General features: G+C 43.5%; 1 protein-coding gene across 2 annotated transcripts in view; it reads left to right on the top strand.

Annotated features, from left to right (window-relative positions):
- The window catches only part of LOC115458991 (tetratricopeptide repeat protein 24-like), a 100,609-nt gene extending 88,482 nt beyond the window's left edge, over positions 1-12,127 (top strand). For both annotated transcript variants that reach the window (XM_030188855.1, XM_030188860.1), the window contains exon 8: positions 11,577-12,127. In XM_030188855.1, coding sequence (XP_030044715.1) covers positions 11,577-11,667 — 91 coding nt within the window. In that variant the 3' untranslated portion in view covers positions 11,668-12,127. The remainder of the gene's footprint in view (positions 1-11,576) is intronic.
- The last annotated feature ends 234 nt before the right edge of the window (positions 12,128-12,361 follow it).

Below are 12,361 nucleotides of genomic sequence, written 5' to 3'. Positions count from 1 at the left end.
ACTTATTCTATAGTGGATTAGGGTGTATCTGTGTTTGTGAAAAAGACATGGCTTTCAGTTGGCATTGACTGTGCAGGATCGAAGATCTGTACTACTCTGTCTGGTTTCGTTTTACAATAGGTGAATTGATGTTCTAGTGCTCACTGTAGTGTTTAAGATGCTTTCCTTTTCCTTGTGTGACTCGTAGAAATGACTGCTTATGGTATGGTAGAATTGCTCTATAGGTCCTGAGTGTTTTGTATTCTCGGTGTGCCTAGTACTGGATTTGGGGGGGGGGGGGGGGTTAAAAAATGACCGGCCCCGGGTGTCAACTACCCTAGCTACGCCACTGACCAGTATTCAAATTTGCATTCCGAAGGATGCACAGCCATTTACGAGTGATACACAGAAAGGCCTACCTACCTTTACCAAGGGAAATTTAACGGGAAGTCTGGAGCAGACAGTTCTTCATTGTTACTGGCAAGTTCTACATTGTTCTTGGCTGTCCTGGGCAGGGCTGCTGGCAGACTTTGCAGAGGGCCACAGGCAGGAGCGGACTGACCATTCAGGCAACCGCTCAGTGCCCAAGGGCCCATAGGCTCTGCTTGGTTGTCGGCCACACTACAGCCACCCCCCACCCCCCCCCCCCCCCCCCCCCCGGGGCCATGGTGGTCTAGAAGACGCTGATGCTATTCTCCCAGTACCACCATGTTTTTAAAATGGCTACTGAGAATCCCTGTGGCAGTCTTGCGAGACTGTTGAGACCTGCGAGGCTACCGTGGGAAGTCTCAGCATCCATTCTGAAAAGACAGTGCCTGGCAGAGTAGCGGCAGCAGGCAGGCAGGAAAGAATGGGGTTCTTTCCTGCCCCTAAAAGAAGTCACTAGATCACCAGGGCCCTTCAAGGGTGGTAGGGTGTGGGGGGGCAGTAGTGTGTTGGGGAGGACAGCGGTACTGTGTGTAGGGGTGGTAGTAGTGTGGGGGGGCAGTAGCAGTGTGTGAAGGTGGAGGTAGTGCAGGCAGTGTGGGAGGGACCCAGAGTACTTTCACTACCCGTGGGCTCACAGTACTCTCAGTCCGCCCCTGGCCGTGGGAGACCTTTAGCCATGGGTGCTGACAGGCAGCAGCTAGTGTGTAAAAGGCGAAAGCAGAGTAACTAGCAACCCAGAAAGTGTAATTCCCACATACTGATAAGTGCCTTCATCCTCTAATACCGTCTTCCCTTTTTGTTTTTGCACCACTTCACCCTTCTCCCTCCATCGCGACCATCTCCTCCTCAGGGCTGGGGCAGCAGCTTTGTGCGTGTATGAAAGCCATGTGTGAAAAAAAGCTACACACGGCTTTCATACATGCACAAAAGAGGGACATAAAAGGCTTCCATCCCTCACAAGAGCCTCTGGGAGAGGTAATTCGCAAATGCCAGGGCTGAAAAAATAAAATGAAACAACCTCTGAGGCATGAAAACTGAAACCAAAATGGTCACCATAGAGCTACGTCCATAGCACACACTGTTCAGGGCATGCGCAGAGCAGCCACACTTAGCGAATGGATGCTCTGCGCATGCCCTGCCAATTTCCCTACCAAACTGCATGGTAAAAGTCTGTGCAGCTCATTTGCATGCGATTTGTTTTGAGAATCGCTCGCTACTTCGACCACGGTAATTTTTACAGTGGTGGACATGGTGAACGATTCTTTCAGGGGACTTTTGTGCATCAGCCTCTGAATATCCAGGCACAGTTCAGCTGGCAGTGACCAGCGTTTTAAATACGGGCTGATCACCACCTTGTGAATATTTTCTTAGGCTATCCCTTTTACTCTCATCCCTTAACCCCTCATTTAAGAGTTTCATTTTAATAGAAAAGACCTGCCTCTTGTGCATTTATACCATGTTGGTATTAAATGTGGCTATCATAGCGCCCCTTTTCTGCCTTTCCTTCTTTAAGTCTGTCCTGCCTTGGATGAATTTCTTAAAAAAATGCAACAAATAAATCCTAATACATAAGTAAGTACCTAATGATTAGGTACTGTGATATTCAAGTGATGAGGTTACACAGCAGAATTGAATCTGGTGCTCAGTTATTGAAAAAAAAAACACAGCTTGCCATGTTCTCTTTGCAGCTCTGAAATCATGACATTATCCTGCTTTAACAAGAATAAAAATTCTTTTCTGATATTAGCAAAGACAGAGGCAAATGTAACCAACATTTCAATCAGGGAATTGCATCAGAACAGTGAAAGGAGCAGTATGCACTGTAAGACCTTGAACTGCAGAAAAAGCTAAGGTTTTAGAAATAGTTCTAAAACATTGACTATTGAAATGAAGGTCTCAAGGCTTGTACTTTTTACACGATCCATGCACACATTACTGACTCGTCTATCTTTTTCAAGTTCATAAAACCTTCCTCACTTAAAATTCCATGGACTCAATTTACTAAACTGTGTTAAAACTGTCCACTTTCAACGTGCATTAATTGCTGTGTTCTTCACAAACTTGCAGTACATAAGTTCATAAGCATTACAGTAAGGGGCTTCTTACTGTCATGAATGTGTAGGTAAATAGGCACAATTTTGAATTATGGTGTTGCTGGGGCAGGATATACACCAACCCCCCTGATTCTAAAAAAAGCACTAAAAAAAACACACAAATTTGGACATGCACCCAATTTACACATAAATTGAATTGAATAATGAACTAATTAGCACCAACAATTGGCTTTTATCAATCAATTATTACCACTAATTTGCTTCAATTAACACAGTAACATGGAGGGGCATAATCGAACGGCGCCGGCCAAATAGATAGCCGGCCATCTATTTGGCCGGCGCCGCAAAGAGCAGTCCCGAACCATATTAGCAAAAAAGATGGCCGACCATCTTTCATTTCGATAATACAGTTGGGGCCAGCCAAATGTCAGAGATGGCTGGGTTTGCGATGGCCGGCATTGGTTTTTGCCAAATCCAAGGCATTTGGTCGTGGGAGGAGCCAGCATTTGTAGTGCACTGGTCCCCCTGACATGCCAGGACACCAACCGGGCACCCTAGTGTGTGCTAAAGTAGATACACTAAGGGGCTCATTTTTGAAAGATGGACGTCCTTCTCCCAGGGACGTCCAAATCGGTATAATCGAAACCTGATTTAGGACGTCTCCAACTGCACTCCGTCGCAAGGACGGCCAAAGTTCAAGGGGGCGTGTCGGAGGCATAGCGAAGGTGGGACTTGGGAGTGCCTAACACTTGGTCATCTTTGACCTATAGTTGAAAAAACAAGGACGTTCCTGACAACACTTGGATGTTTTCATCAGGACCTGTTTTTCTTATGACTAAGGCAAAACAAAGGTGCCCGAAATTACCAGATGACCATCGGAGGGAATAGGGGATGACCTCCCATTACTCCCCCAGTGGTCACCAACCCCCTCCCACCCTCAAAAAACATCTTTCAAAACATGTGGTGCCAGCCTCTATGCCAGCCTCAGATGTCATACTCAGGTCTGTGACAGCACATGCAGGTCCCTGGAGCAGTTTTAGTGGGTACTGCAGTGCACTTCAGACAGGCAGACCCAGGCCCATACCCCTCCCTACCTGTTACATTTGTGGAGGGAACAGTGAGCTCTCCAAAACCCACTGTACCCATTTATAGGTGCCCCCCTTCACCTATAAGGGCTATGGTAGTGGTGTACAGTTGTGGGTAGTGGGTTTTGGGGGGGCTCAGCACACAAGATAAGGGTGCTATGTTCCTGGGAGCAATTTCTGAAGTCCACTGCAGTGCCCCTAGGGTGCCCAGTTGGTGTCTTGGCATGTGAGTGGGGACCAGTGCACTACAAATGCTGGCTCTTCCCACGACCAAATTGCTTGCATTTGGCCGCTTTTGACATGGACGTCTTTGGTTTTGAAAATCGCCGAAAGTCAGAAATGTCCATTTCTAGGGATGACCAAATCTAGGGATGTCCAAATTTAAGGATTTGGACGTCTCTGACGGTATTTTTTAAATGAAAGATGGACGTCCATCTTGTTTTGAAAATATGGGTTTCCCTGCCCCTGGATTGCGCAGTTTTGAAAGGACGTCCAAATCGCAACTTGGACATCCCTTTCGAAAATGCCCCTTCACGTGTTGAGCACAGGAATACCCAGTCTCCACCCCTGTCCCAAAAAATATTTTTTAGTGCCCTGATTAGTGTGTGCTAATTTGGCATTTACTGCAGCACGCCACAAAGTTAGGTGTTCTTAGGTTTAACTGCTGTCTATATATAGTTTATGAGATATGGTTCCCTTCATGAAACATTCATAACAAAATCTGGAACAGTAAGAAACGTAGCATCTCATTTCCCATTTTCCTCCCAGGTTGATATACATTTTTTTCCATCCAGTTTGATTTTATTATAAAAATAAGTGAGTGATACACTTTCTGAAAAGTGTGTGGCAAAGGAATTGAAAGCTGCAAAGAGGAAAATACTATGAGCTAGAATAATGAAACTTTGATCTGGGAAAATGTTCATTGCGAGCATAGTGTGGTAATGGTTTTCAGTCTGATACTTAATTTGTATGTCTCTGTCGATGCCTACTGTTAACTTAAAAGATGGCATGTGAATTTAAGACAAGCACAGATCTGCTTTATACTCAAAGCACATGCTTCCTTCAAAGTCTTAGAAATCACTCTCATGTATTAAGCAGCATTCTATAAATTGTAAAGATCCTGGAGGGAAATTGGATTTCTCCCAAGTTTGTGATAATTTTTATTTAACCAATATAAGAATTACATCTTTGGATAATTCCTGCTTTAGTTCAATAAAAGATTTCACAACCTGCAAAGAATGGGGAAGACAATATTCAAAGAGATCTGGATGAGTAACCAAGGAGTTATTTCATTTAATTAGAAAGAGCATTTATATTCTGCTACAAACCTCACAAGCTCAGAGTGAATTACTGACTCCCAACATCTGGAGAAAAAATATACAATTCTAAAATAAAGCAGCATAAAATTATATGCATCGTCATATTCAGCTGGATCAAAGGATTTGAACATTTCTCTCCTCAGAATACATAAATATAGATGTGTAAAACCCAATTTTAAGGAAAAGGTGTGCAGATGGAAATTGAGACATCCAGCTCAAGGCATGCACAGTTCACCCTGTATTTTATTAAGGCTCTGCCAGATACAGAGCCTCTTGTAAAATACAGGTAAGGATGTGTAGAACAGCATGTCCATGTTTCCTCATGTCTGGCAGAAGCATCAAGTTTAGAAAGCTGCACATGGGAAAAAAAACATGCTATTATACCCCTCATGGTTAAAAATAGAAGGCTCTAAAGGGTCCTTTTACTAATACACGCGTCCGAAAATAAAAATTAGTTTTCAGACACATGTATCAGACACGCACCAAAAATGAAATTACTGCAAGAGCCACAAAGTAGCCGGGCGGTAACTCCATTTTGGTGTGCGTTGGGCATATGTAAACGCTTACACGGCTTAATAAAAGGGCCCCTAACAGAGGGTCAGATTAGTATTGTTTCTCTCTCAATGTCAGAGAAAAAAGAAGTTTAAAAAATGTTTAGGCTCTGTGGCTGTCTCCAGACTCAGAGGGATTGAACAGTGCACTATAATATACAAGAAACCCAAACAGTACAGAGACAGAAGGTAGGCAAAGGAAAACAATTATCTACATCTTATCATTTCTAAGTGCTACCAGGCATGTGCAGCACTATACCCACAGGGGCCCTTTTATTAAGCTGCATAAGCAGTGGCGTAGCCACAGGTGGGCCTGGGTGAGCCGGGGCCCACCCACTTAGGGCTCAGGCCCGCCTAACAGTAGCAGACGTTTAGCAGTAGCTGGTGGGGATCCCAAGCTCTGCCAGCTGAAGATTTCCCCCTGATGGTAACGAAAATGCTACTCTCCACAATAACGGCACCTGCGCATGCTCAGTTTTCACTGCATGGCTGCTGCAGACTGCCAAGATGGAAAGAAGCGTTTTCTTACCAGCTGAGATATTTTTTGGGTGGTGGTTTGGGGGGGGGAGAACACTTGGTGCCCACCCACTTCTTTCCTAGGCCCACCCAAAATCTGTTGTCTGGCTTTTCCCCAAGGGCCTACACGCGTACAGCGTGTGCCAAATCGGTACTACCACCTGGCTAGCGCATAAGCCGGGTGGTAATTTGGTGCGCGCTGAATCCCATGGTAGAAAGTAATTTTTTATTTTCTACCGTGGGCCGCTTACCCGGCAGTAAACAGCAGTTGGCGCGTGCTGTATGCTTACCGTGTGGGTAGCGCATGAGATCTTACTGCTAGGTCAGTGAGTGGTGATAAGGTCTCAGGCTGAAAATGGACATGTGCTGGTTTCAATTTTAGCGCACATCCATTTTCCAGTCCCTTAAAAAAGGCCCTTTTTCCTAGATGCTGTAAAAATGGCCCAACATTTGCAAAAGATATGCTCACACTACCATAGGCCACTTTTTACCACGGCTTTGTAAAAAGACCCCACAGTGAGGCAGTCCCTGCTCCATGGAGCTTACAAACTGGTCTGACTCAATCACAATGGTTGGAAGAGGTAGGCTTGAAAATGTTAGTGCTCATTAAAAGCCCTCATTAAATATCTACCTTCAGCGCCAGGAAAAATATTGGGAACTTTTATAAGGAATAAAATTACGGAACACATAGACAAATGTGTTTTAATGAGACAGAGTCAGCATGGGTTCAGTCAAGGGAAATCTTGCCTCACTAATTTGCTTCATTTCTTTGAAGGCATAAATAAACATGCTGATAAAGGTGAGCCTTTTGATGTAGTTTATCTGGATTTTCAGAAAGTTTCTGACAAAGTTCCTCATGAGAGACTCCTGAGAAAATTAAAAATTAAATAGGAGGCGGTAAGAACTCACACGGTAAATGACCAGGTGCTAATTTTGGATTTAGCACCTGGCCATTATTGCCGTAAATAGAAATTCAGCTTTTTGGCAGATGCACTACAAGATAACCTGAGCGTGTTGAAAAATCACCTGCTATAAGTAGTACAGGCCACTTTTTAGCGTGTCTTAGTAAAAGGACCCATAAAATAGAATGTTACAGGAAAAACATACTGTGAATTATATCCAATTAAATAATTATGCTAGATCATTCTTATTAAATTATTGATTTATTTCTCCTAATTTCTATTCCACACTATCTATTCAATTCTAGGCAGATTGCAGCCAAACATACATAATAGCAAAACATCATCAAAGAAAATAAGCTAAAAATATGGCAAATGGAATAAAATGTTAAAAACAAGCACATCAGATCATTATAAATCAACAAAATTAAAACACACAAGCTGAAGTCACTTAAAATTAAAGGTTTTGCTATTATAGGGCAGTCATATTTCAAAGTACTGAATGCTCCAGTGGCGTAGCCAAGGGTGGGCCTGGGTGGGCCCAGGCCCACCCACTTTGTGCTCAGGTCCACCCAGTAGCAGCACACCTATGATGTTGCTGGCAGTGATCCCCAAGCCCCACCAGCCGAAAACTCCCAACAACTCTCCCTCCTGCATACCTTGTAAATAGCAGATCTTCGCCTGCAGCAAGCAGCAACTGATACATACTGTTCGCACCGGCCCCACAGTCTTTCCTCTGATGTATTCCCACCTATATGGAAACAGGAAGTTGCATCAGAGGGAAGGCTGTAGGGCCAACATGAGCAGTATTAGTTGCTTCTCGCTACTGGTGAAAATCTGCTATTTAAAAGGTATGTGGGGGAGGGGGATGTTTGAGAGACCGTAGGGCATGCAGACGAGAGAGGGAGAGATCAAATCACTTGTGGGACAGGGAGGAATTCTTCTACCCACCCATCTTGGGCCCAGATCCACCCAAAATTGGGTGTCTGGCTACGCCCCTGGAATGCTCATCTTCAATTTACAGGAGTTACTAATATTTATATTATAAGCCTGTTAGAACAAATAAAATTTTAAAGCAATCTTAAACTCTCTCATGTCCCTCAATCTTCCTTTCAGTGGTACATAAAGACAAGGATAAAGCAATTAGATAAAGTGCTGGAACTTTTTCAAGATATGGTATCAGCAGTTAGGTTTGGACAAGTTCCTGGAGGAAAAGTCCATAAACCTCTATTAAGCTAGACATGGGGAAATCCATTCCTTATGCCTGGGATGTTGCTACTCTTTGGATTTCTGCAAGGTACTTGTGACCTGGTACTTGGAAGCAGGATACTGGGCTAGGTGGACCATCAGTCTGACCCAGAATGTCTAGTCTTATGTTCTTAAATAAAGTTACTATCCATTCTTTTCTAAGCATCGGTTCAGTTTAGCAAAATTACTTCATTTCTTGGAAGTGTTTTGTTTTTTTAGGCTGGTTCTTTTCCTTATCTTTCTGCCTTCAGATTCTTTGGCTTTAACATGTTTCTCTCTCCTACTTTAGTACACAGATCTGTGTGCCGCAGATAGACTTAGCTATAATCACTAGGCTCTGAGTCACAGAACCAAATGATCTTCTTGGTTTTAATTAAAATCCCCTTCAATGCCAGAAGGAAGCGCTTATAATTTGATCAGCTACATCAGACTGGAAATGAGCCGAGTCGGCACAGAGGAAGAGAAGGGCAAGAGGGAAGTAAAGCAAAGCCTGCAAAGGATGGATAAACCAGGAAAGGGAGACCCACAGGTGAACATGCAGCTATTCTAAGCAACCCTTAAAAGAACACCCTCAACATGTACAGGTTTATTTTTCTCTCTGGCAACTATCCAAAGGGACTTACATGTTTAGCAATGGCCACTAACCTCATAAGGGGGGATCACATACATATTTATCGTGGAAATTCTAAAAACTAGGCTGAGTTGTGGACCCTGAGGTCTGGAGGTGGAGTGGCCTAGTGGTTAGGGTGGTGGACTATGGTCCTGGGGAACTGGGTTCAATTCCCACTTCAGGCACAGGCAGCTCCTTGTGACTCTAGACAAGTCACTTAACTCTCCATTGCCCCATGTAAGCTGCATTGAGCCTGCCACAAGTGGGAAAGCACAGGAAACAAACGTAACAAAAAAAAGTTTTTTGAGGATCTCTGCTTTATAGAATAGACTCATACTAGATACCCTCTAGGCACCTTGTGATGGGGTTTATAGGACACTGCCCCTCACCTTTAAGAAAAGTCCCTCTTTAATTAGCCTCCACCACCTTAAGAGTGCAGATGCCGCCCCACGAAGAAGTAAGCCAGGAGGGGCGGAGTCACTACTGGGAAGTTCAAAAGACAGGGCCACGCAGAAGTTAAGGAGGCCCAGGGAGGAAGGAACTGAAGTCCAAACCTATGCCCTTACTGAATAGGTATAGCTGCTGTGACTTGGCTGAGGTAAACCATTGCTAATACTGAACTGAATATTGCACATTTGCTTTGAGGTCTGGCTGAAGCCAGACCTGTACCTCTGAGAGAAGACAAGAACTAAAACGCTGTGTTTGGGGCATGGCAACCCTGGCAGTCACAAACTGCCAGAGGTATAGCTAGGTGGGTCGCCAGTGTAGCGACAGCTCCCCCAAATGGATTTCCGATGCCTATTTTTCACACAATATGTCGCGTGAAAAATAGGTGCTGATGCCATCAACAGTCCGCTCTCCATTCTCCCCGAAGCCTCAACCTGGCTACGCTGCTGCTAGAGGCGTGCTTGATAACTGTGTTTCCTGAACCGCAGAAGTTTACCATACAATGTCTTGGGCCCTGTGAAGGAACAGGCCCAGGGAGTTCTATAAATACATACTTATTTTGTGTTCATCCTGTTTGTCCGGCTGTGATATTTCATGGGGTCACTCCCAACCCTCACTCGGGGTTTCACGCTCCTATTTATATGTGCACAGATATAGACTTGTTCATTACAGTGAGACATAATGATGCATTTCCCCTTTCCTCAGCAGAACTTGGCTGAAATAGGCATGGTAAAGTATGTCCCAGTTGGATAGCAGGGGATATGTGAATTCGTGTCTGGGTGGGTGGACAGCATGAAGGTAATTTTATAACAAGGCATCTACTAAAACCACCCTTTAAGGCTTCTATTTTAAGCCTAGTTGGTACGGTACATACTTTTTTTTTATAAAATACTAGTGTAACTGTTCAAAAATATGCTTTAAGTCACAATCACTTATAGCACGTAAATATCAGCAAGAACGGGCACAGATTATAGCAAAGCTTCTTAACCAAGCCAGCCAGCCAGCCAGCCAATGAATATGCATAAGACAGATATTCAAATTTATTTCATGCATAATCATTGCGGTAATCCTAAAAACCTGACTGGCTACGTGTGCCTCCAGGAGAGGGTTGAGAAGCTCTGTATCATAGTATTTTATAATGTTCACACATACTTGTACTCTCTGCCTACACTCCACCCAAACTCCACCCATGCACCTGCAAACAACGTGCACACTTTTGTACTGGTCAAACTTTTATAAGAGGTTATTTAAAAGCATAAGTGCCCTGGGTGCACTTCACTTCTGACCCTTTTCCATTTAGATAACTGATCTTTCTTTTTTTATTTATTGGTATTTGAAATACCACCTTTCAATTTTGGATTTTACACACTGAGCTATTTTACTACTCATTGCCACTGTTTCCTCTAAGTTTAGCGGGTGTCCTCCGACTGCATTGCTAACAGTAGGAGGTGATGTGTTTTCAGTTGCTATGGACAGGCAGGTTCCCTGGAGTCGTGCAGAACCTTGTCTGTCCCTCACTATTGAAATTGTGATAGTGAAACAGCACCCTCCATTGGCAGGACTGTAGGTGGAGGACTCCTACAGGGTTGTCCAACCTCAGTCCTAGGGAGCGCAATCCAGTCAGGTTTTCAGGATTTCCCCAATGAATATGCATGAGATCTATTTGCATGCACTGCCTCCATTGTATGGAAATAGATCTTATGCATATTCATTGGGGAAATCCTGAAAATCTGGAGAGGGCGGAAGTTGAACACCCCCTGACTAAGAGGGAACAGTGCTCATGACCCATGATTAGAATGAAATATCAGGGAGAAAACACAGGAGTAGACCTATGTATCATAACTATTTAGAATGCCCTCTGCCCACATAGGACCAGATTCAGTAAATGGTGTCCAAAATTAGGCATTGTTAAAATCCGTGCTGTCAATTCTATAAAGATCGCTTATCGCTAAGCAACCTTAATAGAATAGCACTTAGCATGGATTCTAATGCCCAACTTTGGGTGTGATGGCAGTTGGGCACCAAAATCCAAGGATTCTATAACGTCACATCTAATTTCTGGGAACACCCCAGACCCACCTATGCCCCACCCATGGCCACGCCTCCTTTTGAGTCACAAACTATGGAATTTAGGTGCCCAGTGTACAGAATAGCGCATAGGGAGATCTGCAAGTAAGTCCTAATTAGTGCCAATTAACTTCAATAATTGACTCATTACTTTCCATGTCCATCTGGGATCCATGCCAAAATTTAGATGCCCAAATTTTGGCAGCCTATGTAGGATCTGGGAGTTAATGCCTATAGTCAATGGTATAAGCCTCTCGTGAGTAATGACAGTTCACAGATTCTCTATAAAGAATATTAAAACAATATCAAAGCATTACATAGTTCCCAATTTATTTTTAAATATTTATTGTTCGATATTTCTCTCTTTTTCAGTGGCAAGCATTCAACCAGGTGTGAAGAAGAATTTCAAAAACCGGACAAGTCCATGGGAACAACAACATCCAGGATTTGCTCTCTCTCATAACAAGATTGAAAAAGTGAAGAAGAGCTCATGTTAAATACAAGGGGTCTCTTGTGCAGAACCGTCAACTGACTCAGTTTCTCTGGGGAAATAAGAGGTCATTTTCAGCTTTATGACACCCTGCTTCTGAAAATCAGTGATACCTGAGGTGCATATTTCAACCAAAAGCAGCAGGAACGTAAAGCATCTGGCCTTATGTTTAAAAATAGACCTGGCTAAATATTTCCCTCCAGAACCTGGATTATATGACAACTCTACATAAAAGACCCATCATATCAATACACAAAAGTAGATTACCCTAGTGGAAGATTAGTAAGAGTAGCCATATGTTGCTAACTTTGACATCATACAGTTGATGCTTGATAAAATTCAATTTCTTTCCTAACCCTATTTTCCCTTTTTCCTATTGAATACTGGTGTTAACCCTGCCACATACTGTACATTTTTTCTATCATAAACATTACTTTTCACACTACGTTGTGTTTATTATTGAATTACTTCTTGGGCTGTGAAGGAGGAGCCTAATGGTCGAAGCAGTAGACTGAGAACCATGGAAGCCAAGCTCAGTTCATATCCTAATGCAGCTCCTTGTGATCTTGGGCAAGTCATTTAACCCTTCATTGCCTCAGGTACAAGATTAGATTGTGAACCCTCCAGGGACAGGGAAATACCTGAATGTAACTTGCTTGAACAAGTG

This window comes from Microcaecilia unicolor, chromosome 1 (assembly GCF_901765095.1).
Source record: "Microcaecilia unicolor chromosome 1, aMicUni1.1, whole genome shotgun sequence".
NCBI classification, from domain to species: domain Eukaryota; kingdom Metazoa; phylum Chordata; class Amphibia; order Gymnophiona; family Siphonopidae; genus Microcaecilia; species Microcaecilia unicolor.
Note: the sequence above shows the minus strand (reverse complement) of the source record. Positions and strands in the feature narration are given on the sequence as shown.